Source organism: Talpa occidentalis, unplaced genomic scaffold (assembly GCF_014898055.3).
Source record: "Talpa occidentalis isolate TD23 unplaced genomic scaffold, MPIMG_talOcc4v2.1 talOcc4.14, whole genome shotgun sequence".
Classification (NCBI taxonomy): Eukaryota; Metazoa; Chordata; class Mammalia; order Eulipotyphla; family Talpidae; genus Talpa; species Talpa occidentalis.
Window position 1 is genome coordinate 83,948,911 of NW_023601433.1, and position 24,525 is coordinate 83,973,435.

A 24,525-nucleotide genomic window follows, 5' to 3' on the forward strand; every position below is an offset into this window, starting at 1 on the left:
GCAGCCCCCGGGGTACTTCTTGGATCCCCAAGTTCGAAGTGAAGTCTGAGGCCACCTGAACCCCTCAGGACAGCACAGTGGCTCACAGGCTCACGGAGCCTCTCCACCCCGCCCAGCCTAACGGAGGGCAGCAGCTGAGATTTCGGGCAGAGAGTGGAAAACCCAGGGCAGGACTGCTGCCGCGGGACTGAGCCTGCACTAGGTGAAGCAGGCCGCTCTGCCCACTAGAGTAGCCAGGGCCTCATGGGCCGAGTGGGCTTGACCAGCTGGCCAGACCCTTTTCCTGCAGGGGAGGGCAGACCCCACGGATGAGCCTGCAGCCGCCATCTTTAAGCTGAGGATTGTGGGAAACTCCCAGGGTCCAGGAGCCAAGGGAAGCGACCTTTCCGGCTGCAAAAGTGGGTCCTGCCTTTGCTGGCTCTGTGGCAGCCCCAGTGAGGGACCATCCAGGTGACCTCCAAACTCTATTCAGTCACCCTAGCTACATGACACCCGGGTAGCTCCTGGAAAGCAGGAGGGGGCGGAATCTCTCTAGGAAACAGACTAGAGGTGTCCCTTCCTGCGGTGACACTGGGGGTTCTCTGCCCTGAGCCTTCACTTGCTCATCTGCTGAATGGGCCCCATGGAACACTGCCCCGCCCACCCCTGCCAGCCCCAGGAGTGGCTGCAAACACTTGGTGACCAGCACAGATGTGAGGCCACTGCTCCAGGGCTCACGCCATCGGCAGGAGATGGGCAAGGAGGGCTGGACCCTGTCTTGCCGCAAAGTCTTGAGACTTTGGACACGTCACTTCCTACTCTGACCCCATGTCCTCAGCAGTAACCCTCGGCCTCTCCCACCTCACAAGGTTTGCCTTGAGCATCACAAAACCCACACAATGAAAATACTCTTTAGGGAGCCAGAAATACAGCCAGGCTGTGTTTTAAAACCACAAATCCTTGGCTCCCAGATGGCTGAGACCGGAAAGCTGTGGTGCAGAGAAGCAGCAAGCCTAGCTCCAGCCCCAGACCTGGCTTTATTTCCTACAGCATCTCACACTGCACATTTATGTTGTTTACTATCTCCCCAGTGTAAACTTCACAAGGTAGGGTTTGGGGGGATTGGTACCTTCTGTTATAACGTACCCCTAGGACCTTAGAACCCTTGGTGTGTACTAAGTGCTCAACAAATACTGGGTATTTGACCCAGGTGGACTTGGTTAAAGCCGTCACCACAGCAGTCCCTCACCACACCCTCCCAGGGAAGTGCCACGAGCATCGTTACCCCATCTGACAGGTGATGGCAGCTCAGCGAGGTTAACTCCTAGAGCCTGTAAGTGGTGGAGAGGGGACTGGCTCTCTGACTTCAGGCTGGATGCGATCGTCTCCCCACATGTGTAGGATTGGGTGGGCCCTGTCTCCAGTGCAGACTGAGATCAGGCAGGGACAGGGGTTCTGTTTTGTGGTGATCTGTACCCCACAGAAGAAGCCACTGGGAAGCCACTGGGTCTTAGAAGAGGACTCAGATAAAGTAGGAGGGGGCTCAGTACACATCTGGGTAGATGAGAGGATGGATGATGGGTGGGTGGATGGATGGGTGGGTGGATGGGTGGATGGATGGGTGGATGGATGGATGGATGGGTGGGTGGATGGATGGGTGGGTGGATGGGTGGATGGATGGGTGGATGGATGGGTGGGTGGGTGGGTGGGTGGATGGATGGGTGGGTGGATGGGTGGACAGACAGATGGGTGGGTGGGTGGATGGACAATAATTATACAATGAGTGAGGGTTGGCAGAGACATCAATGCATAGATGGGCAGACAGAAGGATGGACAGGAAGATACAGCGGTGGGAGTATAGAACCCCAGCCTGAGAGAGCTAGCGCTGCCCCAGTCTCCCTCACTGCCCCAAACAGCACAGCACATGGGTCTCAGCCTCTCTCCTTTAATGGCAGCACAGCCTGCGACTGTTCTAGAGCAGGGGAGCTGTGGGCACCAGCCTGAGCCCAGGGCAGGCCCAGGTTGGCGGGCGGAGGGGCATGAGCTGGAGCATGGGGGCTGGCGGCAGCGCCAGTCCCCAGAGAGTTCAGGCCTCCCAACACAAGTTGCCAGAAACTTTGGTTTTTGTTTGTTTTCAAGTTTCTGTCCCCGAGGAAGCTGCCCAGAAGGGGGGACTGGGGGTTCCCTCCCAAAGAAGGAGAGGGCTGCAGCCGGGGCCAGGAGGAGTGCCTGGAAGTAATGCCCAAGTCGCAGGGGCCGAGGCCCCGCAGGAGATCCAGGGTCACCGACAGGAGTGACCCTGGAAGGAAAGGACCAGAACAGTCCCGTCCTGTCCCACTGGGGGCCCAGAACCTGACTCCAGGGCCCTTCCCAAAGCTTCAGGAGGGGCCGCCTGAGGCGGGGGCTCCAGGGTGGGAGAGAGAAGCCCAGAGAGGAGAGACAGGCAGACCCGGGAAGACAGAGGAGAGGGAAGGCACCACCCGCTCGCAGGGGAGAACGAGTTCACCTGCACCCTCGGGCTCTGTATCCCACCCTGGGAGCCAGCCCCAGGAAGACGACCCTGGCAGACCCAGGGGGCAGGTTGGGTACAGCAGGGCACAGCCCACGGGGGGGCGGGGCAGGAGTGGCCTGCTGGGCACAGCAGGGGCAGAAGGCAGCAGAGGAGAGGCGGCGCCTCAGTCCCACCAGACTCGTATGGGCGAGAACTTCCAGAGGTCGGGCTGGCCCATGTGCAGCAGCTCGCTGAAGGGCGAGGTGCTCCACTGGAACGGGGGCACCTGGTCCCACGTGGGGCCGCTGACCGCCAGCATGCCCAAGAGCTTGGACAGGGCCATGTTGGTCACCTGGAGGCCGGGAGGGAGAGGTCCTTGAGCACCAGCCCCGGGGGCCCTGAGGCCCACCCCCGCCCAGTTCTGATGCCAGCCTCCCGCTTAGGCCCAGCCTTCACCCCTCTGCCAGCAAGCAGGGGGCCCGCCCCCCCCCACGGCCCCCCCACGGCCCTGCGCGGCAGAGGCGGCACCTTGGTGTCGATGCCTCCATGGGAGCGCTGCTTCAGGGCCTGGAAGGGGTAGGAGCCGTTGGCCGGGTTGAGGTCGGAGCGGGCGGAGATGGCGTTCTCCCCGTTGGGCTGGGGCCTGCAGTCCTTGCACAGTGACAGGGGGTCGTGGAGGAAGTCGTTGTACCTGGACGGGGAGGTCGGGAACGTTACCCGCTGGGAAGGAAGGGGAGGCCGCGGAGGGGCCGCTACAGGGGCGGCAGCCCCCTACCCGACTTTCCACGGCCCAGCCTTGGCTCACGCTGCTGCTCTTCCTGGGGTTCCCTCACCCCCCGCCACCCACGTGCCATGCTCAGCATTTGGAGCCCTGCACGGGCATCCCTCCCCCGGGGCCCCGTCCTGGGCCTCAGACCCCGCCCGTTACACCTCTCGCTCTGCGTGCGGTGGCGCTCTGCCTCCCCACAGACGGGGTGCCCCGGGGGCGGTGGGGTACCTATCTTGTGCCGGCTTCTCTGGTACCGGCCCCCAGTGGCAGTGCCCTCACCCGTCAGCAAGGTCGGCCACAGGACCGCCAGGCCGGCTGTGAGGGGCCAATTGGGGGGCACGCACCTCAGAAGCTGGAGCATGGATTCCATGTCGTGCACCATCGAGTGGTTCCGCTGGAAAATCTGGGCCCGGGGATTCTCGTCGTAGGAGAACCAGTTCCCGAAGCGAGCCACCAGGGCCGGCAGCCCGCTGGCGTTGAACACAGACTCGAAGGACCTGCGGGACCAGAACGGTCACTCCCCACCCTGCCCCCCTCACCTGGCCAAACCCTGGCCTGGGGGGTCTCCAGCACGTGAGCACTAACAGTCCCACCAGCCAGGCCGGCAGGGGGCAAGCTTGGGCTCAGGTCCGAGGTGGTTCAAATCCAGACTCGTGAGCATTCATGGGACCCCGGGACGCTGGGCCCTCGGGGGCCTCCTTGGTGAGACAGAGGAGCGTGGTCACCACAACCGGGGCTCAGCTGAGACAAGCCACCTAAAGTCGATCCACCTGGAGAGCCTTGGGTGTCAGCACTGGGCTGGGCCATCCGGCCTGCTACCCAGACGCGGGTGTAGACCGGGAGGTGATACAGAGCGGACATGAGCCCCACAACTGGTTCCCAAACTCTTTGGCTGAAGAGGGGGTGGGTTTCTTTGCTCTGCAGGTTTAAAGGATCACCTGGGAAGGACCCCTCACCAGCAGAAAGCTTAGGGGGACATAAATGGGCAGGGATGGTGGGGGGACATACGGGACGTTGTAGCTGGCCCAGTAGGTCTTCTGGTAGAGCTCCGAGGTCTTGTCGGCCACCACCACCATGCCCCTGGCGCCGAGAGGAGAGATGGGGGCAGGAGCGGTGAGAGAGAGGCTCCTGGGGGCACTGCCCTGCTCAAGGACCCCGATGGCTCCCCATTGCCTGAGGATGGCGTCGATGAGGTCCTGTCTCTGTAGCCCCAGTCCGAGGCTGCCTTCCCTTCCAGTGCCGCCTGCCTTAGCTTTCCCCTCCCTCCCCTCCCGTTTCAGCAGCCTCCTGGCCTCTGCCTAGGTGGTTCCTCTGCCTGGTGCACCAGCCCCTCTCCCGGGTACTCACGGGAGCTGCTCCAAGATGGTCAGCACCCTGCTCCCAGGACTGGGCCCGCCGGGCACGAATGCCTTGTAGTCCACGATCATCCACTGGTTGTTGTACCTGCCGGGCCAAATGGGGGGACTGACCACGCCACCACGCAAGCCCCACATGGCCAGGAATCCTGGCGCAGGGGTGACCTATGGGTGTCAGCCACCCGACTATCATTCTGACACTGCAGCTTGACCTCACATTCGCAAACCCTTTTCCCTTCATGCTCTTTGCTCCTGAGTAGTCTATGGCTCCCTAGAAATAAAAGTCATTTCTTCTGCCTGACATTCCAAGATACAATATCCAGATCCCTGCCATGTCCACCTCCTGATCAGTGCTCCCCAGGGCGCTCCAGTTTGAAGTTCTCTGTCTTTCCCCTGGGGGCATTTCCCTGAGAGGAGGAGGGGGTGGGGGCGGGAAGGCATATCCCTTTGTCCCTTAGTCTCCGTTTCCCCTTGTGTAAAACAAGGGGACTGGAGGACTCCTTCCAACTCATGAGGACCCATGAGGGGGATCTGCAGAGGCTGTGGGGGGAGTGGCCTCTGGACCAGTCAGGTTCCCTGGGGTCTGGGTGTTGGACGGGGTTTGGTCCAGTTCTTGGGCAAGGAAGCCACAGTGCCAGGAGCCCACTCACGTGCCACTGTTATAGTTCTTGAAGATGTCTGCCCAGGAGGCCCCGTCCGAGGCCAGGCGGTTGGCCACGAGGTTGCGCACCCACTCCAGCACACAGTCTCTGGGCTGCACGTACTTCCAGAGGGCCGAGTTCCTGTTGCCAATGGTGGTCTCCAGTGTTACCTGCGGGAGAGCCAAGGGGTCGCTGAGCTGAAGGGCCACCTGACTTACAGCTGGGCACGCCGTCACCCAGTGGCAGTACTGCATCAGTCCTGGTTCAGAGGTCAAATGGCTAACAGTTGTTCACAACCTCACATACCAGTTCAGGTGCATGTTCCCCTCTGGTTCATGGATCAGAACTGAGGGGAGCTCACAATCATGTCTCTAACTTTGCCCCCCCCCCCACCAAGAGCACCCAGGTGCTGCCCCTTTGGACCCCTCACATTGGTGAGCTCTTTCCTCAGAGAAAGAGGGCCTCCCTGGTGGCGCAGGGATTAAATCTCAGTGCTGTCAAGCTATTGCCAGCCACTACGGCATGAGTTTGATCCCCGGTCAGGGAGCTACCCACATGGTGGAGAGACCTCTCCTGTCTCGCCCACTGCTCCCTTCAGCAGTGTATTTCAGTCAATCTGCCTGTTCTGTTCCCCACTCTGTCTCTGGTGAATCCTCTCACCCCCCGGCCCCTATACCTCTGGCCTCTATCCCAGTTCGTGTATGCATAAATAAATAAATAAATCTTCAAAAAATAAACTAAAACAGAGAAAGAAAACACACATGTCTACACTTCCCTGCAGTTTCACAGGGAAAGCTGGGTGGCCTGCAGCTATCAGCCTGGCCAACCACCACCTCAACGAATTGCAGCCCGCCTGGGAGAAACGCAACCCTGTCGCCTTCTCGCTGAAAGGTAAACCGAGGCTAGAGGACGCTAGGAAACTTGCCAACATCACAGTAAGTGGGTGGACCCCAGGATTCGACCCCTGCGCTTCCAGATCTTAAATCAGGGCTGGTCCCCTCCACCAGAGAGTTAGCAGGCTCCTTTCCTCAGTATTCAAGGCCGGAAAAAGGCTAAAAGACAGCAGGAGCCATGTGTGATGGTTGAGAAGAAGCTGCAAAGCAGCCTCTCAGCGGCATCCCCTCGGCCCTCTCTCCCTGGCCCTCACAGCTGCTCTTAGCATCCAAGGCCACGGCCGGGCCTCACACTGGCAGCCTGGTGGCAGCTCCTCTCTGGGGGGTGAGGGGGGTTCTTAGGCTGTGTCCAGGGAGCTGGCAGACGTGGCTGGGAAAACACCTCTCCATTTTCACTAACGTCAAGTTGAAATTGAGCATTTCCTCCCACTGCCGACAGGGAGACAGCCCAGTGCCAGCACCGACTGTCACCAACGGAACAGGGGCCTTCCCCTCCATAGCTCAGGATTGCAGGTCCCCTAGATAATCCTTTGTGCTCCCCGTTACTCTAAATGAGGGCGGTTAGCACACCTGCTGCCAGATTTTCCTCCTCGATGTGTTGATTTCTATTTCGATGAACACGTTTCAGCAGAATTGGTTTCCTTTATAATCTGCGTGCTTTGGTTTATGCATTTAAAAGACATTATTGAGAAGGGGTTCACAGCACCCCAGACTGCCAGGGGGATGGCGTGTGTGGCACAAAAACATTAAAGACCCAGATGAGGGGATCATGACCCGCCTGGAGACTTTGCAGGTAAGTGGATTAAACCATTTCAGCTTGTCCTTCCCCCGGCTTCACCCTGACTGCAGCGAGGGGGACCCCTCATGTTCCACCTGACCCTCTCAAGCCTCTTTCCACATCTAGAGGGGGGTAAGTCCTAAGAAAGAAAGAAACTCCGTCCCCCCTCCCCTCCCCCAGGGAACTGGCATCTTCTGCATCTGAGAGGCTTTTTTTAAGTGATGTTTTTTCTCCTCCACCGTGTTGCCCTGGCGATCGCAGGCTGGCTGCCTTGGTGAGGGGTGCCAGGGACAGATTTCTAAACGAGTTTGGGCCCCAGCCAGGAAAGCCGGTAAAAACAACACATTGTAAACAACATTTATTCTGAAAACCTGGCCAGGTTAGAGGGTGTGTGGACAGGGAGAGGGAAGGCAGTGTGAGAAAGAGCAGGGCCAGGTGGGGGGAGAGGGAGGCAGCTTATCCTCAATACATAAAAACCAGATGGGGTCGCTGAGGTCAAGGGGATTTCACAAGGGCCCCAAGACCGGTGATTTCTGAGCAGCTGCGTTACAATGCAGAGTCCCATGCCAGCCGCAGGACGCGGGGGCCCCACACGGGGCTGGGAACCCACATTAACAAGCGGTCAGAGGGACCACAGCGTTGGAAGGGTACCCCATTCTTGTGTTCTGGTCAAGGGGGTACATCCTGCTGGCCCTGAGCTGCTGGGTGGGAAGCGGCCCTGGGGACGGGGACAAGAGACGGGGACAGGACAACACGACTCACCAGCCTGCTGCCAAGGATGTAGAAGTCGTCACAGGAGAAGATGGTACCGGGGTAGGACGAGAAGACAAGCTCATTGCCGGGCACCAGCGGAGAGGGCTCTGTCAGGGAGAGGAGCGGGGGTGAGGGTGCTGGTTCCACAACTCCACAGGAGCCCTGCACCCCAACCCGGGTGCAGAGCAGCAGGGCTCATAGGGAGCCCCACTCTGTCCCTTCTGACATTTGCAAAGTAGGCCATTTGATACACACGCACACGTGTGTGTCTGTGTGTGTGTGTGTGTGCGTGTATGAGCTCGGAGCAATGCAGTTCCCCCTTTTTTGATTGCAAAGAGTTGTAAAAAACATCATTCCGAAGGTGACAGCTAGGGCCCTAAAAGCACAGGCCCTACGTTGGGGTTGCTTCTCCTCTCCCTTTTATTGCGATCTAGTTGACTAAACTGTCCAGATTTAAGGTGAGCTCTGGGATGACAGAACGGACCACAGCCAGGCTGGCCGACACGCCAGCCCCTCACGGCACCATGTTGGTGAGAACACTAAGTCCTGCTTCCCCAACTCATTTCAGGTCCACAGTGCAGTATTACTAACTATCTCACCCCAGAACCTAATCATCTTCTAGTTGAAACTTTGTTCCCTTTCACCAACCTCTCCCAGTCCCCACATGGCCCTTCCATCCATGATCTACTCAGTTTCTGAGTTTGTTGCTTTTAGGTTCCGCATACAAATGGGATCAGGTGTTATCTGTCTTTCCGCATCTGGCTTATTTCACTTAGCATAATGTCCTCAATGTCCATGCATGCCAGGACTTCCTTCATTATGGCTGCATAATATTCCATACGAAGGGAGGAGGAAACCTGGGCAGAATCCCAGCTCAGCCACGTATCTGCTGGCCAGTGGTGAGGGTTTTAGCTACCAGATCACAGAAATAGCTTCTAGCACAACAGTGGATGCACAGTAGGCCTACAAAGTCATATAACCAGCCCAGTGCTTCTCAGGGATGTACTTCAGGTACAGGGAGTTCCAGGCACAAAAATGAACTTAGTTTGGTATGTTATCCCATCCCACCAGGATGGGAAAATTGAAATGAACCATAATACCCAGTGCTGGCAAAGTTGGGGGAGGGGGAGTCACCACCTTCATAGGCTGATGGTGGAGGCATAAATCGGCCCAATTTGGAGGCAATTTAGCTGTATCTATCTAGAGACTGAAAATTTAATTATGCCCATCCTTTAACCTAGCATCTGCACTAGGAAGCCTCTCTGGGCCCACTTGCTTTGCTGCTTCAAACAGCAAAGACCTGGATGTGTCCCAAATCTTCAACTGGGGACTGAGGTTTAACACACAGCTGTTAAAAAGTGGATCCGTTATGGCAATGTTGAAAACTCTCCCAAGGCCAACAGTGGGGCAAAAGGTGCAAACTGGAAACAATTTGCAGGGAATCATCTTATTTATGTTTTTTTAAAAACCCAGAGAGCAGACTTTGTAGGGCAGTGAGGCTAATCTGTATGATACTGTGTCAAAATCAACTGAATTCTGCCACACAGAACAAACTCAAACTCAAACCAGCACCTTCAGTTGCTAATAATATGCCAAAGCTGGTCCATCAGTGAACACCTGGCAGCGAGGCCCACCCCACCACCTGTGCCCCAGTGTCAGCCCCAGAAGTAGCTGCTGCCAGATGTTTGCCTTGGCTCCTGGGCCAAACTCTGCACTGTTTACTCCATTTACCTGCAAATCTAAAACTTTTCTTATAAAGCCTATGGGTTTTAAGCAAGACCACATATATACACATATAAACACCTCCCCCCAGATCCAGATGGATATAAACCAAAGTGGCAACAGCACTTTCCTCTATGGAAGGATCTGGAATTTGCAGGGAGGGTATCTGGCAGACGTATTTCTTCCTCTAAAAGTATTGCTGAAATTTGTGGCAACAAGAAGCAGCAGAAATTAAAACCAATGGCAAAATGGAGGCACATTTTTTTAAAGGCTAGAAAAAAAAAGGTTTTCAACCATATTTTCCAATTTTCTATGGTACACGACATGTCACTCATGCCGGGGTCTTTTTTTAAGATGTGAAAATGTTAATGGGTACACCGCAGTGAGCATGAGGTTGTGGTCACACGACAGCATGGCTGGATCTCGCAACAGTACGCAGAGTGGAGGTAACATCTGAAGCCTTGCTTTGGGTTTCCAATCACCTAACGTTCAAAGTCAGGCAGAGCTCATCTCACTGTTCCAAGTCAGGATAGAGACTCTTCCAGGGTGGGGGTGGCACCAGAGAAGGGACAGGGGAGAAGATTCTGGTGGAAGCTTCTGAAAGGTGAGGCCTCTCTCCAGGCTCACCTGCTCCTGCAATGGGAGGAGCTCCAGCCTGGGGGTCTAGGGGTTGGCCACATCCCGCCCTCCAATTGGAAACTTGCACACAGGCGTGTCCGATGTGCAAAAACCCCTTACGAGCGCACACTTTTCTGTAGAGATGTCAACTTAGAAGTTTATTCACATCTCAGTCAACGAGCGCTAGTTGTTTCCAAACCACTCGGGCAGTTGACATGGTGCAGACATGGAGATGTTTCTCTAAGGACAATCCTGCATCAGAGAATCACTGGATCAAGGGAGTGACAGCTTTGGAATTTCATTAGATGCCGCTGGGTTCTCTCCCCAGTGGCCACGCCAATTCCTACCCGCACTAGCAACGAGTGAGGGTGTGCATTTCCTCCCCCTCTCGCCACCTCCTAGGGACACCAGGTTTTTGAGTTTGGCCAAGGAGCCAAGGCAAACATCTGGCAGTAGCTACCTCTGGGGCTGACACTGGGGACACAGGTGGCGGGGTGGGCCTCACTGCCAGATGTTCACATTTGACAAGAATGAATGTATGCATTCCCTGCATGGCTGACTATTTGCAAACATGGCTGCAATTCTCCCAAGCCCATATCACATGCAACTGACTCTGCAGCTCCTTCTAGGGGGCCTATTTCCCTACCTCTGGAATCTGAGCTGGTCACATGACTTGCTCTGGGCAACAGAGAAGTGTGCCAGTTTCAACCAGCCCTCAAGAGGCCTTCCACACTTCCCTGCCCAGAGATACATGTGCAGGCCCATGCTAGCCTACAAGAGGATGAAAGGCCTTATAAGCACAGCTGCCTCCTCACCCCAGCTGACAACAAAGATGGGCAAGTGAGGCCATGCAAGGTCAGCCCGCTCAGAAGCACAGTGAGCCCAGCTGAGCAGCCATGTAAGCAAAAAAAAAGTTGTATTTAACGATCTTGTTGTCTTAAATGTGGGGTGATTTGTTATGCAGCCACAGCTTACTGATACCCCTTGTGAAACAGGAAAATCAGAGAGACTCTTGGAATGGCTCTACAGTGACCCCAGTATTTATGAGGCCAAGGCCCCGTGTGCCCCTCACACTCACACACAGACACACACACCCACCCACCTTGGGGGCCTTCCCGGAAGTAGAACTGGTACTTTTTGATGATGCGCAGCATGTGCTGGTAGGAGTTCCAGGTGTTATGGGCCACAAGGAGGTCGCTTTGGCCTGGCAGCAGCTTGATGAGGGCAGAGCAGGAGCCCGAGCCCAGGACGTGCTTGGTCCTGGTCTTATTCAGGGCTGGCTCTAAGTCTTCCAGGTCCCCAGAGATCTGTAACAGGCTGAGGGGGCCGGGGCGGGGGGTTACCACTGAGGCCGTGGGTGCCATGCCATGCCCACTCCCCAGAAGAGGGAGCACAGGCCCTGGGAGCTCGCTGACCAGTCTAGGCCACATGGCCAGGAAGGGGCAGAACCAGTGCTGGGCCCAGTTATGTCTGCCTAGGAGGCGCATGGCCCTTCCCCTGCCCTGTCCACACTGGCGTGGCACTTACAGGAACCCCAAGGGTTTGATGGTGAACTGCCCAGTTGGAAAGGCCACACTGCCTTCATAGCTGTCCTCTAGGCCTTTCAGCTGCAGGAGGGTCAGCCGCACCTAGGGGAGGGGACAGAGGGCGGGGGCAGAGGGAGGGTGAGGCCTCTCTCCAGGCTCACACCTGCTCCTGCAATGGAAGGAGCTCCAGCCTGGGGTCCAGACAGAGCGGGAGAGGCCCGTGTCCACCCTCCAGGCTCCAGCCAGCCCTGACCACCCCCTTATTCAGTTCCCACCCCTCCATGCCAAACACCTCCCTGCCTTTAGATGAGTGTCCCCACCTCTGCTGACCTCTGATGACCCAGCTCAAAGCCACCTTCTCCAGGAAGCCTCCCATCCTTTCCTGACCCACTGCTGACAGCTTCCTGTTTCAGGGCACCTGTCTCCTACAGTTGACTTCTCCCCATTATCACTGTGATTGTTCTGTAACCTGGAAATATCATCCCCATGTTCCCCACGGAGCTGTGGCCCAAGCCTGCCACACTACACAAGATGGATGAATGGATAGATGGATGGATGGACAGGCAGAAGGACAGTGGGAGAAGCAATTATGTAGATGGGATGGAGACTGGAGGGACGAACAAGTGTCTAGTCAGTGGGATGGGCAGGAAGATAGATTCTTTCATTCATTCATTTACAAAAACTGGACACCTTTACTTATAAAGCACCTACTCGGTACAGCCCAGTGCTAGGCACTAAAGATATGGCAGGAACCACAGCAGATGTGGTCTTTGCCTTATCCTCCTGGGCTGGAATCTAGCTGAAGACAGATTGAATGCCTCACTAAGCGGCAAAGAAATTCAGGACGCTGAGGTAAGGGGTGGTGGGTCAGCGGGCACAAGGGGAATAGGAACGGTGTTCCAGGCCAAGGGAACAGCACGGTCATAACCCTGAGATAAGACGTGACACATCTCGTACTAGGAGGCCAGGGAAGTTGGAGCATAGCACAAGAGGCCAGCAGCAAATGATGCTGGGGAGGGAGCATGTGCAGGGCACATTCAAGAACAGGGACCTCGTCCCAAGAGAACTGGGAGATCCAAGTCTCTAAGGAGACAGCAGATGTGCTCAATCAACAGAGGAACAGGCTGAGAGGTGCGTGGACAGCAGGAGGAAGGCAGGAAATGTAGCAAACAGGATGGCCAGAGAGATAAACGGTTGGACTGGGGACAGGAGGAAGAACAGAGGGTAGACAGATAGGCAAGCAATGGACAGGCACCCAAATGGGCATACCAACAGGATGGGTGGGTGGAAGGACTGACAACCAGGCTAAGATGTACAGGTGAGTGACAGATGGGTGAACGAGAAGAAAGAGTCAAAGATTTGTGGGTGGGTGGATGAACAGGCTGACAAACTAGACAGACGGATGGACAGACAGATGGATCCATATAGATGGAGGGATGGAGGGATGTATATGTGGGTGGATGGATGGATGGATGGATGGATGGATGGATGATGGATGGATGGATGGATGGGCAGAAGAGTAGATGATGGTTGATGGATGGATGGATGGGTAGGCGGGCAGATGATGGATGAATGGATGTACGGATGCATGAGTGGAGGGTAAGATGGGTGAATGGCTGGGCGAGCAGGTGGGTGGGAGGAAGAACCTACTCCCGTGAGGGTGTGAGTAGATGGGTGCGTGGACAGTGGGAAATTCTACTGCGGGAAGTGGGGTAAACTTGGCCTAGGCTGGGTGAACATGCTAACAGACACTAAAAGCCAATTTCCAGAGGTGGTCTATGGCATGTACTTCACAGTAAACTCGAGCTATTTCGGGAAATTCAGAAATCGGTAACTTCACTGATGACTAAAGAGCAACCAAAAGGCAGAGAGCACCCTGCCGGGAACTCTCTCAGTGGGGAGCCCCCAGCAGCTCACCCGAGGAAGGAAAACACAACACTCACTGCGCCCAACCTTCCCGGAGTGTTTTAATTCTCCCGTTTCCCTCCCTCTCTTTCCGAGCACTGTTTTCACTGCATCTGATGGAAACAATCAGGCCACATGCCTGTGTGCAAGTACAACAGCGAGCTGACAATTAACTACACGTCCTCAGTGATTCTTCGGCAGCAGGAAGGCAGAGCGGCTGATGGACAGAGGCTGGGGCGGAAGGCCGGAAGGACAGGCGGAAGCTGGACAGACAGTGAGTGGCAGGTGCGCGAGGGATGGACACCATGACAGACAGACGCTGGACACAGAGGGCTGGCTGAGAGGAGCGGGGGCCAGGCGGGAGGGCCAGCTGGGAGAGCCCCGGCACAGAGGCAGGTGCCCCGGCAGCCCTGCCCCCACTCCCACTGCGCGTGGCGGCCGCGCCCACCTGGTGCCAGTAAGCGGAGTTCTTCTTCGACTCCATCTCCGCCTGCATCCACTCCAGGTTGGTCTCCAGGAAGCTCTTGAGCTTCTCACAGTAGCCGACTTCGTACTCGAATGGGCCGCAGTAATTCACCACCGTGTTCATCCAGTGCATGTAGATGAGCTGCAGGGCAGCAAGGTGGGCGAAGGTAGGGGTGGGGTGGGCCAGGCCTCCTGCCTCCCTGAGGACCCAGGGGTCTCTAGGCCCACCCCAGGCTCAGAGTCCTCACCCCCTTCCAGGTCTCCAAACAGCACCTTGCTCCCGCTGGCTCCCCTCCCCAGTGTCCTTCCCAGCCAGCTTCCACCCCTCCTCTGAGAACCTTTAGCCTTCCAAGTCTGTCCCAGGGTACCCCTGGCTCTGCACTGGGGGCCCCCATCTATGTGAGTAGCCAGTCAATCAGTCAGTCAAACTAATACTTATTTGAGCACCTACTATGTCCCAGTGTCCTTGCTGTGCCAGTTCAAGCAGCCCTCGAGAGGCCTCTGCACCCCCGCTGCCCTGAGGGCCTACTACAAGCCGGCTGAGAGACCATGAGCCTCAGCCCAGGCGTCCCTGTCACCCCAGCTAATGGACAGCTGACACTGGACATATGAATGAGACCCTCCGAGGCCAGCCTGGCCCAGCCGACCGGCCAGCTGACTGCAAAAGCGCCAGTGGGCCCAGCCAAGTACACCCAGGCCTGGCCCAGAACCCCAAAGCCACCCGCTGACATCCTCGCAGGAGAGAAGTTATGGGTGGGTCTTGTGCACGAGCCATGGCCACCCACAGCCGTCACCAAAGGCCACCATGGTGGGTCTCCATTTACAGAAGTGTCAGAAATAAGCAAACACATAGAGACAGAAAGTACATTAATGGTTACCAGGGGCTGGGGGGAGGGGAGGGGAGGAGACAAAGGAGGTGACTGCTGGCAGGTTTCTGTCTGGGGCGCTAAGAATGTTTTAGAATTAGATGGGGGGGTGATGGTTGCAGCACCTTATGAGTATCCTAAAAAACCACTGAGCTGTACATTTTAAAATGGTGAATTGTATGGCAGGTGAGTCTATTAAAAATTCACTGAGTGAGTGAATGAAAGAAAGCACCATATTTAGGGTGGTGGGTGCCCCTGGAGGTGGGGGATTCAGTGTATCGGAAACACTGTAGGCTGTGGTTTGGGTGTTCATTTCATCACTGTGCTTCGTCACTAGGAATACGTCACACATTTTTAAAATGCATCAAATAGTACCTAGTGCAAATTTTTTTTTTTGCATAGAAGAACTGGGGTGTAGGCCAGAGGTGCGGGGGGTGAAAGGATTCACCAGAGACAGAGTGGGGAGCAGAACCGGGGGATCTACTGAAATACACTGCTGAGGGGAGCAGCAGGGAGACAGGAGAGGTCTGCTGCGCCATGTGGGTCACTCCCTGGCTGGGGATCGAACTCAGGCCTTAGCGGTGAAAGCACTGAGACTCAACCCCTAGGCCATCAGGGAGGCCTCCCGAGCGTAAACTTTTAAAAAATGCATGTGAGTTTCTGCTCCCCAACCAGATGGGGGCTGGGAACAGGAACCCCACTCTGCACCTATCTCAGGACCCTCCCAAGCTCCCTGAGGAGCAAGTCCGTGGGGTGGGGGCCCAGGAAGCCTGTTTCCCTCCTGCTGGCCTTACCTCCTCGGTCACGGCAGCCTCCACCACACCTGCAGCATAGGCTTGCAGGCTGTCATTGTAGCGGCCATCGGTGTGCAGTTCCAGAAAGGCCCACCTAGAACGGAGGGACAGGGTGTTCAGTCAGTACAGGGACTAGCAGTTGAAGCCAGGGCTCGGCTCAGCGCATGGCTTTCTCCAGGTCTCAAGCATAAAAACAACTCAGCAAGGACCTGCTGTGTGTTCATGGAATGTGCGCTGTCTGTCTCTGCACTCCGTCAGGCTCAGCCAGGTCACAGGGCACACGGCTTCTAATTCTAACAGGTACTGACAAACATCCTCCCCCAAAGTTGTTCTACCCTGTATTCCCGTCCCCCAACAATGCCAGCTAATGTCCGGTGAGGGTATCCTCTGGGCCAGGCCCTGTTCCAGCCACTTCCCACCTACTCACAAACTCATCTCACCCTCATGCCAACCCCACAATCCTACAAGGCAGGCCCCTAACTTCTCCTACACACAGAAGAAGAGGAAATGGAAGCTCAGAGCCTCCATCCCAGCGGTTCAAGTGTCGTTCCCTGCCCCCTTGACTTGAGCCAGGTCATAGGACTTGCTGGGGCGTGGGTGGAAGTGACTGTGAGTCACTCACAAGATGAGCCCCTGCTGTTGTCACGAGAACGTGGGTCCCAGGAGCAGGAGAGACCTGCAGCCTGGAGCAGAGCTGCCCCAGCCACCCCCAGACCCCCCAGATCCACAAACCACAAGGCCGTTTGGTTGTCGTTTTAAGCCGCTGGACCTGGGGCTGGTTTGTTACACAGCGCAGCCCTGGGCACGAGCTGACTCGCTTGCCAAGCTCACAGAGCCAGAAGAGGGCAGCACCTGGGTTTGATTCTAGGCAGTCTGATGCCCACTCTTCCTCTAGAGCAGCACCCCTCGTACCCCCACATGCATCTGGGTCACTCGAACAGCTTGCTAGGAGGCAGGGATCTGCCGATTCTTTTGGCAACACCCCAGACTCGGTATTTCTGCCAGACCGAGACTGCCCGGGGCATGCACTGACTTTCCACAATGCACAAAGCCCTGTCTGCCCACCGCCTCGCTTAACGCGACTCCTATCGACTTCATCTCCGCTAAGGTGACGACCGAGAGATGCCACCGTGCTGTTTTCATTGTCGTGCTCGATTGAAGCTAGATTTTCTAATTTTCATCGACCACTTATAGTTCTTTGCTCCATGGCCTTTACTCATCGTCCTCTCCCGGGTTTTCTTTTTATCTTTTCTTATAGGCTGGTGAAACTCTGTGTCCACATATTAGCCTTTGCTTGTTGCCAATATTGGAAACATCGCTAGTTTCTGATTGATTTTTCTTTGGGTTTTGTCTATCGAAGTCGCGGTTTTTGCGCAAGCTCTCAATCTTTCCCATTGTGGTCTGGATTTAAAAGGATATAAAAATATTCCCCAGGCAACTTCTGTAACCCAGAGGAAAGCATTTTTTAAGGGAATTTCTATAAAGAAAACGAGGGCAACAGGAAGACAGTAATGAGACCTTGAAGAGGCTTGAGGTCGAGGGAGAGCCATGCCCAGCCCGAAAGTCTCTCGGGAAGTTGGTGAAAAAGTTACCCAGCAGCTCCAGGACAGGAATAGCTCAGCTCTGCCTGGGAGGAGACTGTGGAGAGGAAAATACTCAAAACACCCACACCCAATGCTTTTGGCAAGCAAGCCTCTCCGAGCGCCTCTGGGTGCCAGACACTGAGGGTATACAAGGATAAGTGATATTCATGGAATTAATGGGAGTTGGGGGGACATGTAAACCGATGAGGATACATCAGGATAAGCGTTATGATAAGAAATCAAATGCCAAGGGGATGCCCTGAGGAGGTATACTCCTGCTGCCACTGAGCAAAATCTAGGAAGGCTTCACAGAGGTGGTGACAGCTTCTCTGATCTTGAAGTTTAAGTAGGAGCTTGTTTGGAGGGGAGAACAGGGAACATAAAAGAGGGAAACCCGAATTCTCTGTGTTCTGAAGCAAAGAACCTTGGGGCCATGAAGATGGAGCTATGGGCTGCGAGAGGCAGGCGTGCTCTGGCGGGTAAAAACAGCCCCCAGGCACTGTGCTAAGTGTCACTTGTTTACCTCCCTCTCTAAAGCCTCCCAAAGACCCCAAGGTTTTTATTCTCCCCCACTTTACAGATGTGGGAAGAGAGGCTCGCGGAGGTCAGGCCACTTACCCGAGGTCACACACAGCAAGTCCAGGGCAGAGCTGGAACTAAGATTCCAAAGATTCCACAGCCTGTGCTCTGGGCCTCTAATTCAACTAGGTTTTGTGGTGTTTTCTTGGCGGGTGGTGGTGGGGTAGTGTTAGGTCTTATAAAGGAAGACGAGAGCCAAGAATTTAAGACCAGTGACTCAGGTATAATCAGATGAGGACAGAAAGCACAGAGACCACAGTAAGATCTTAAATGTCAAGAGAACAGGACAAAGGGTGTCCGGGCTTGCACTCCTTCAGGCTTTGCTTGGCTCCCCCATCTTTCTCTGCTCAGCGCTACCTCAGGGCAAACGGCCTCGCCTCTCTGGGCCAAAGGCTCCTCTTCCGTGAGATATACACAGAGCCCACCTCCAAATATTTGCCTGATTGGGAGTCTGGGGAGGGAGTCTGGGGAGAGGGTGGGGGCAGGAGGAAGTTTCCAGCAAGGCGCAGGATGCACATTCCCTCAGTATAAACAGTCGCAGGGGTCCAGGGAGACCCGCATAACCGCATAAAACCAAAAAAAGCTCTTCAGATCAAGCCCTGATCACAGCTGAGAGGCCAGTGGCTTCCTCAGGAGGCACCAGGCAAAGTGCTGCCCTCCCTGGGGGAGAGCTGAGACCCTGGGGACACACAGCAGTTAGGGGGCTCACACAGCCTCAGGGGGTCCTTGAACACAGCCACCTTTCTCACCAAAGCCAAGGAAAACCAGACCCTCCCGAAACATCCATCACCAGGGGTGTGATGCTCAAATAGCCCAGGCATGTGGGGTTTCTAGAACGCTGTGGTGCAAGGCCTTGTGCTGATGAAGCAGCAGAAACAAAGCTTAAAAAAAAAGGGGAACAGGATAACCCCATATATAAGAGCATGACATACACACCCCAATACGTGTACATATGTATGGATGTATGGTTTGTCTATTCATGCATAGAACCTTCTGGAAGAAAAAGTAACAGATGGTTATATATGGAAAGAAAGAAGGGGGGGGTACCTTCCACATCCCATCTCACTTTCTAAGCTGCTGGAATTTTCACCATGAAAAGTTAGTTACTTTTCTAACTAATAGGGGAAGTGACGGTGCCCTCCCCCCAGGCTGCAGCACTGCAAATACAGAGGAAATAGTCACTGTCTTTGTTCAAGAGAGCTCCCCTGCACCCCGAAGGGCAACTGGGGTGATGTGGCTTAGGTGGGTTTTATTCATTTATCCTGAGTCCTCAGAAATCCCAGGGAGGAGAAATCCAGAACCCATTCTTGACCAGACTTCAGTGCTGGAGACCCCAAGGCAGATCTCTGAGGATCCCCCTGTTACCTGAGGCCCTAAGTGGTCACCAAATAATTTCTCCGAGCTTTGCCAGCTGGTCCCCATCCTCAACGCCCACAGCCACCTGTAGTTAGCAAACGTTAGAGGAGGATCTGTCCTTTGGACAGGAAACCTGGCACTGGCCTCCCTCGCACTTCCTTGGCCCCAGCCTCAGCCTGCTCATCTGTAAAATGGGACGGCTCACTGGCAAGTGGCCCCAAGAACCCCCGGATGCTGTGCAGACCAAGAGAGAGACTCTTGCCCCTTCCCTGGCCAGAAGAAAATCACCAACAAGAGAGTGTTTCTCCAGCTACATGCTCTAAGGGCTGCTCGTGACAGGCCTGGCTGTGGTTCTGCCTGTTTGACACTAAAACAGCTGATCCCTGATGAGACCAGAAGGATGGAGGTTGATAAATATTGTTTTGTTTTTAATGCACTTGTTTGACAAAAATAAAAGTTGGCAGCAATGGATCCCAAACTTCTTTATTTTCCTGCAAAACCCACAGGTGCCACTGTGACCTTATGTCGGGGGGCTCGTGTCTGAGTCCACCCCAGGTCTAGTCCAGTCTCAGCACTTGGGAAAGGCCATTCACGTGAGACTGGCAGGGGGCCACCACCCGCTTTGGTGTGCCCTGGATGCCCTCCGTTCTGGGATGCCCCCCGCTCTGGGATGCCCCCCTTCTCTGTGGCCAGCTCCTTCCTCATTCTAACAACTAGGTCTCACCCAATTTAATGCGTTGGGTTTGGGTTTGTTGGGTTGTTTCTGGCTTATGAGTAAGTTGATTTGCTCTTACTGGCGTTTACCTCTCACAGGGAGAGGAAGTAATTTACATCAAAGGGCTGGTTGGGGGTGGTGGGTAGTTAGTTAAGGTAAGGAGAGGGAAAGGCCAGGCTGGATGCCTCCACCTCCCCAGGACCAAGGCAGAGCCAGGCGGGCGCTGACCCTGCCTCTGGGGGTCTCTCTCATCTCCAGGCACCAAATCCTAATGTCTCTGGTTTCAGGCTCCATGGGGATTAGGGTCCAAAGTCAGATACAGCGCAACTGAATGAGAGATATGAGGGTGTGGAAGTTGTCTCCAAATTCCCAGTGGTGAAATCTGGGAAACAGAAGGAGGAGGTGGCCCAGGCCCAGGTGCATGGCGGAGTCACAACTCTGACCTCTACCCTTTCAAAACTGGGGCAACCACCCACGGCCCAGGGCCAGGAGGACTCCTTAGATGTCTTTCTTTCATCTCACCCCAAGTTCTCAAGAGTCTGCCTTTGAGGATTTCAATTTCCCTGCTTATAAAATGGGAAATTCTGATACTCTATCAGCCCCAAGTGCTGTCAAACTCAGGGAAAGGGGCACATGAGTACAAGAGGAGAGAACGAGGACCAGAAAGATGCCAGGATGATGAGAGCAAGAAGTATGGAGGAGACCTGGGATCACGCCCCAGGCCTCAGTTTCCCCTACACCTACACCTCTTTCATTCCTTCCTTCCTTTGGTAAACAGACAGGGTGCTTTCCACGATGCCATGAACTTCCCTTCAAGCCCCACCTTCAGGTGAAGAAACAGGCTCAGAAATTGAAGTGATTTGCCCGAGGTCACACAGCAGTGGCGCTGGGCCAGGAAGAACTACCCATCCAGCTCAGCCAAGGAAGCCTGCTCTCCACTCCTGTTGTCCATGACTGAGAACACTGCCCAGAGGCCACCTCCTGGGCCAAAGTTCCTCTCCATGCAGGCCCCCACCTCGCGGTCTCCTCCCTTTGCTGGCATCCAGGCAAAGACTAAGCATTTCCTGTTAGTTCTGTGAAGTAGGGTACAGTCAGCCGAGAGTGGGGCCACCAGACTCCAGTCACAGAGTAAACTCTAGTGCCCCCATAGACTCCAGGCCCACCTGTGGCCTCCTCTCTCTGGGAGCCTTCCCAGATTAGCTCCACCAAGCTCCTGTACCTGCACTAATTCCCTCCCCAAATCTCCCATCTGTCCGATGCCACAAAGTACCAGAATGGGGGTAGCCGCAGGGTCTGTGTCTCCCCAACACCTACAGGAATGAATGTTCACCAGCGAAATGGATGGGGGCAGCAGTAGGATGAAGACTGTGGCTGCTGTGGGGCGTGGGGGAGCAGTGTAGTTTAAGCACTGGGATGAACCCAGGATGGGGTGGGAAGACACAGGGCTCTCTAAGATCCCCCAACACATTCTAGATCCAGGGCCTAGGCAAGGACCAGGCCTAGAAGCATACTTTCTGCATTCACACTGACTTGGCTTTTCTTTCTGGCCTTGTCTGTCTCCCCCACTGAACGGGACCCCTACCTTGCTCAGTTCTGTGTCCCCAAGACCAAGTACACCGAATGAGTGAATGAATGAACAGGCCATGGTATCAGGAGTGACACCATCAACCTCTTGGCCAGCACACATCCTCAAAATCCAGACCACAGATGAGGGAGCCCAGACAGCAGAGTAACCGGGTGAGAATTACACAACAGAATGACAGCCTGGGGCGCAGCAACAAGGCGTGTGACCATGAATGCCAAGGACAGCACACCTGGCTCCATACTAAGTCCCTGGCCAAGCGGCCTTCCCCTGGACCGGGCCAGCAGAGGGAAGGGAGCAGAGCCCAAGCAGCCAGACCACCCCAGTCTATGTGGGCTTAGGGACCCTCTGTTTTCAAACTGGCCGGGAATCCTGGTTCAATCCTGCTGCGCTGGCTCTGGAGGAAGGCAGGGGGTTGGCACCCATGGGAGTCTACAGGAGGGCCATGACCACCGTCTGGTGAGCTGGGTGGTGGGGGCTCTGGCCTCCCTGGGGGTAGGAGTTACTGGATCAACCGCCGGCCCTGGACCTGATGCGCTGGAGGCACTGCGCCCTGGCGGCAGGGAGTAAGGCCAGCCCTGGCTGGAGACGGACGGGTGCCCCAGACCTGAGGGATGCTGCACCGGCTCCCACCCAGCCTGGCCCCGGTGCGGTGCCGGCGTCCCCGGGGACACAGCCCGGAGAGCGGGCGCTGCACCGGCGAGAGGCCGGCCCGGCAACAGACAACCCCGTGCCGGGGGCCCCGCGCGAGGTCGCGCCAACCCTTACCCGGTCTCGTGGATGGCGTTGGTGAGGTTGGCCCAGGCCACGGCCTCGGGGTGCCGGCCGTCCACCAGGCGCAGCTGGCCGGTCCCGGGGTCCAGGAGCACCGAGCGGCAGCGGGAGGCGGGGGGCACCGGCCCGTCGTGGCCCCCGCGGCTCCCCGGGGCCGGGATCGCGCCCGTCAGGTCGCTCAGGAATAGCCCGACCAGTAGGGCCAGTACCAGGGCCAGCGCCCGCGCCCGCGCCCGGCGAGCGCCCCGGGAGCCGCACATCGGGGCCACCATGACGGCGCGGAGCCGGGCGCCGCCGCCGGGGCTCACGTGACCGCTCTACGACGCGGGGGCGGGGCCCGGGGCAGACAGGGCATTGGTGGGCCCCTGGGGAGGGGCGGGGCCTAGGCCGAGTCTTTCCGGGGTGGGCGGGACCACGGCGCGCAAGGGGCGTGGCCTGCCTTAAAGGGCCCCGTCCACCTTCGCGAAACCTGTCTGGCCCCCCCTGTTCCCGGACTTCTCCGTTTTCAAAATCTCTAACCTCTAGAAGTTGCAAGAACAGCAGAGTAAATATCTACCTGCCTGCCAATATCACTTGCTAGTAATATACCCATTACTAGTAAATACCCATCACTAGCAAATACCCAGTACTAATTGATAATTAATCAATTAATAATTTTTTTCACATTTAACAACTATATAAAAATATTTTTGCTTGATCATTTGAGAGTTCATTGAATAATGGCGACGTTTCAATTCTAAATGCTGCAGGTGTATCTCAAGAGAAAATACATTATCCAACATAGCCACCATACCTTTAAACACTCGGGAAATTTACCATTTATTTAATACTATTTTCCAATAAGGGTCTTTATTCCAATTTTTTTCAATTGTCCCAAAATTCCTTCTTTCTTTTTTTGATCTTATGATACACAAAATAAACTCCACAATGACGAGGATCGAAATGTAAAAAATTAAATTACACATACAAGAAATGTGGATGATTTTCCATAACTTGAGTACAGAAAAAGGTTTTCTAACAATGTCTCAAAACCCAGACATACTTTTAACTGCACCACTTGCGGATGCCAGAAACTCTATACCCAATGTCAAAAGGCAACTGACAAGCCGAGAGAATGTATTTACCACATACATCCTAAAAGACCTCACTAATAAAGAACTCAAAATTTGAGGGGAAAAATCTGAAAGTCAGGTAGAAAAATGGACTGAAAATCTCACAGAGACTAACCACCCGGGGCGGCCAGGAGTGGTGACCTCTGAGTAGAGACCAAAACAAGTGAGAGAATGAGTCATGTAAAGATTTACGGGAAGACTTCCCAGAGAGAAACAGCAAGCACCAAGCCCCGGGGTTAGAATGTGCTTGAAGTTCTAGGAACAAGGAAGGGACCAGTGAGGCTAGAGTAACCACAGTGAGCAGAGAGGGGATTCGGGGGAGGGGGACACGGAGTCTGTGGGTGCCACTGTAACGACTGGATTTTACTCAAAATAAGGCAGAGCCGGAATAATTTTTCATATAAAACTTTATTGAAATACCAGGGTGGAATGGGAAAAATTACTAATGGGGACAAGATTTCTTAAATTGAGGGTAAATTAAAATATTCTAAAAATAGATTGTGGTGATCTTTGCATAAGTGAAATCGCTGCATTGCATCCTTTAAAAGGGGTGCACTGTGTATCTCACTGCGTCCCCTGAGAGGGGCAGGTGGCAGGCGGCCCAGGGGGGCCTTCTGGAAACCTGCTGAGCATAACCATGCAATCATGAGGATGCAATAACTCTGAGAAGAATTGGCAGTGAGGGAGCAGCTCCCACACCAGGCTCTCTGTTCAGGACCTGGCAGTGGACAAGGTTGGTCAGCACCAAGGCCCTCCTGCAGCTCACCACCACCTCCAGCAGAGGGAGACAGAGAGCAGACAAGTGACAACCAAAAAGTGATCATGACAGTTTCAAGTAGAAATAGTGTGGGGAACAGTAGAGTGAGCTTGAAGGAGGCAAGGAGGCAACTACGAGGAAACTTTAGGGAAAAAGTATTCCTGGGAGAGGCTCTGAGACAGGAGAGCTTGACTTTGTTGGAAGAAGCTAGAGAAGGTCAATGAAGCAGTCGAGTGAGAGCAGGAGAGGAGCCGGGAAGCCAGAGGATGTGGCATAATGGGATGGTCCTTGGTTGGTCCCAGAATTACTTTCTAAAGCTTCAAGGGTGCTCTCTCCCCCACTCCCCATACCCTTGATGAGCTGGACCTGAGGATGCGCTCCATCTCCAAGGAATCACTCATTTGGCATTAATATTGGTCATCCCTCTCATTTGTTACTCACTTAACCTGTGAGCACTTTCTATGGCAGAACCCAAGTGATTCCCCACTATCTACCCCCACTTGACAAGTGGG

General features: G+C 55.1%; 1 protein-coding gene across 1 annotated transcript; it reads right to left on the bottom strand.

Moving 5' to 3' along the window:
* Window positions 1–1,723: 1,723 nt before the first annotated feature.
* PLBD2 (phospholipase B domain containing 2) lies at window positions 1,724–22,416 on the bottom strand. Its single transcript, XM_037511112.2, has 12 exons — window positions 22,139–22,416; window positions 15,556–15,649; window positions 13,879–14,037; window positions 11,527–11,627; window positions 11,102–11,316; window positions 7,669–7,766; window positions 5,245–5,405; window positions 4,587–4,682; window positions 4,248–4,319; window positions 3,584–3,736; window positions 2,999–3,161; window positions 1,724–2,822 (listed from the first exon to the last, which is right to left on the bottom strand). The coding sequence occupies exons 1-12, from the start codon at window positions 22,414–22,416 to the stop codon at window positions 2,655–2,657; spliced, it is 1,758 nt and encodes a 585-aa protein (XP_037367009.1). The 3' UTR covers window positions 1,724–2,654.
* Window positions 22,417–24,525: the final 2,109 nt, after the last annotated feature.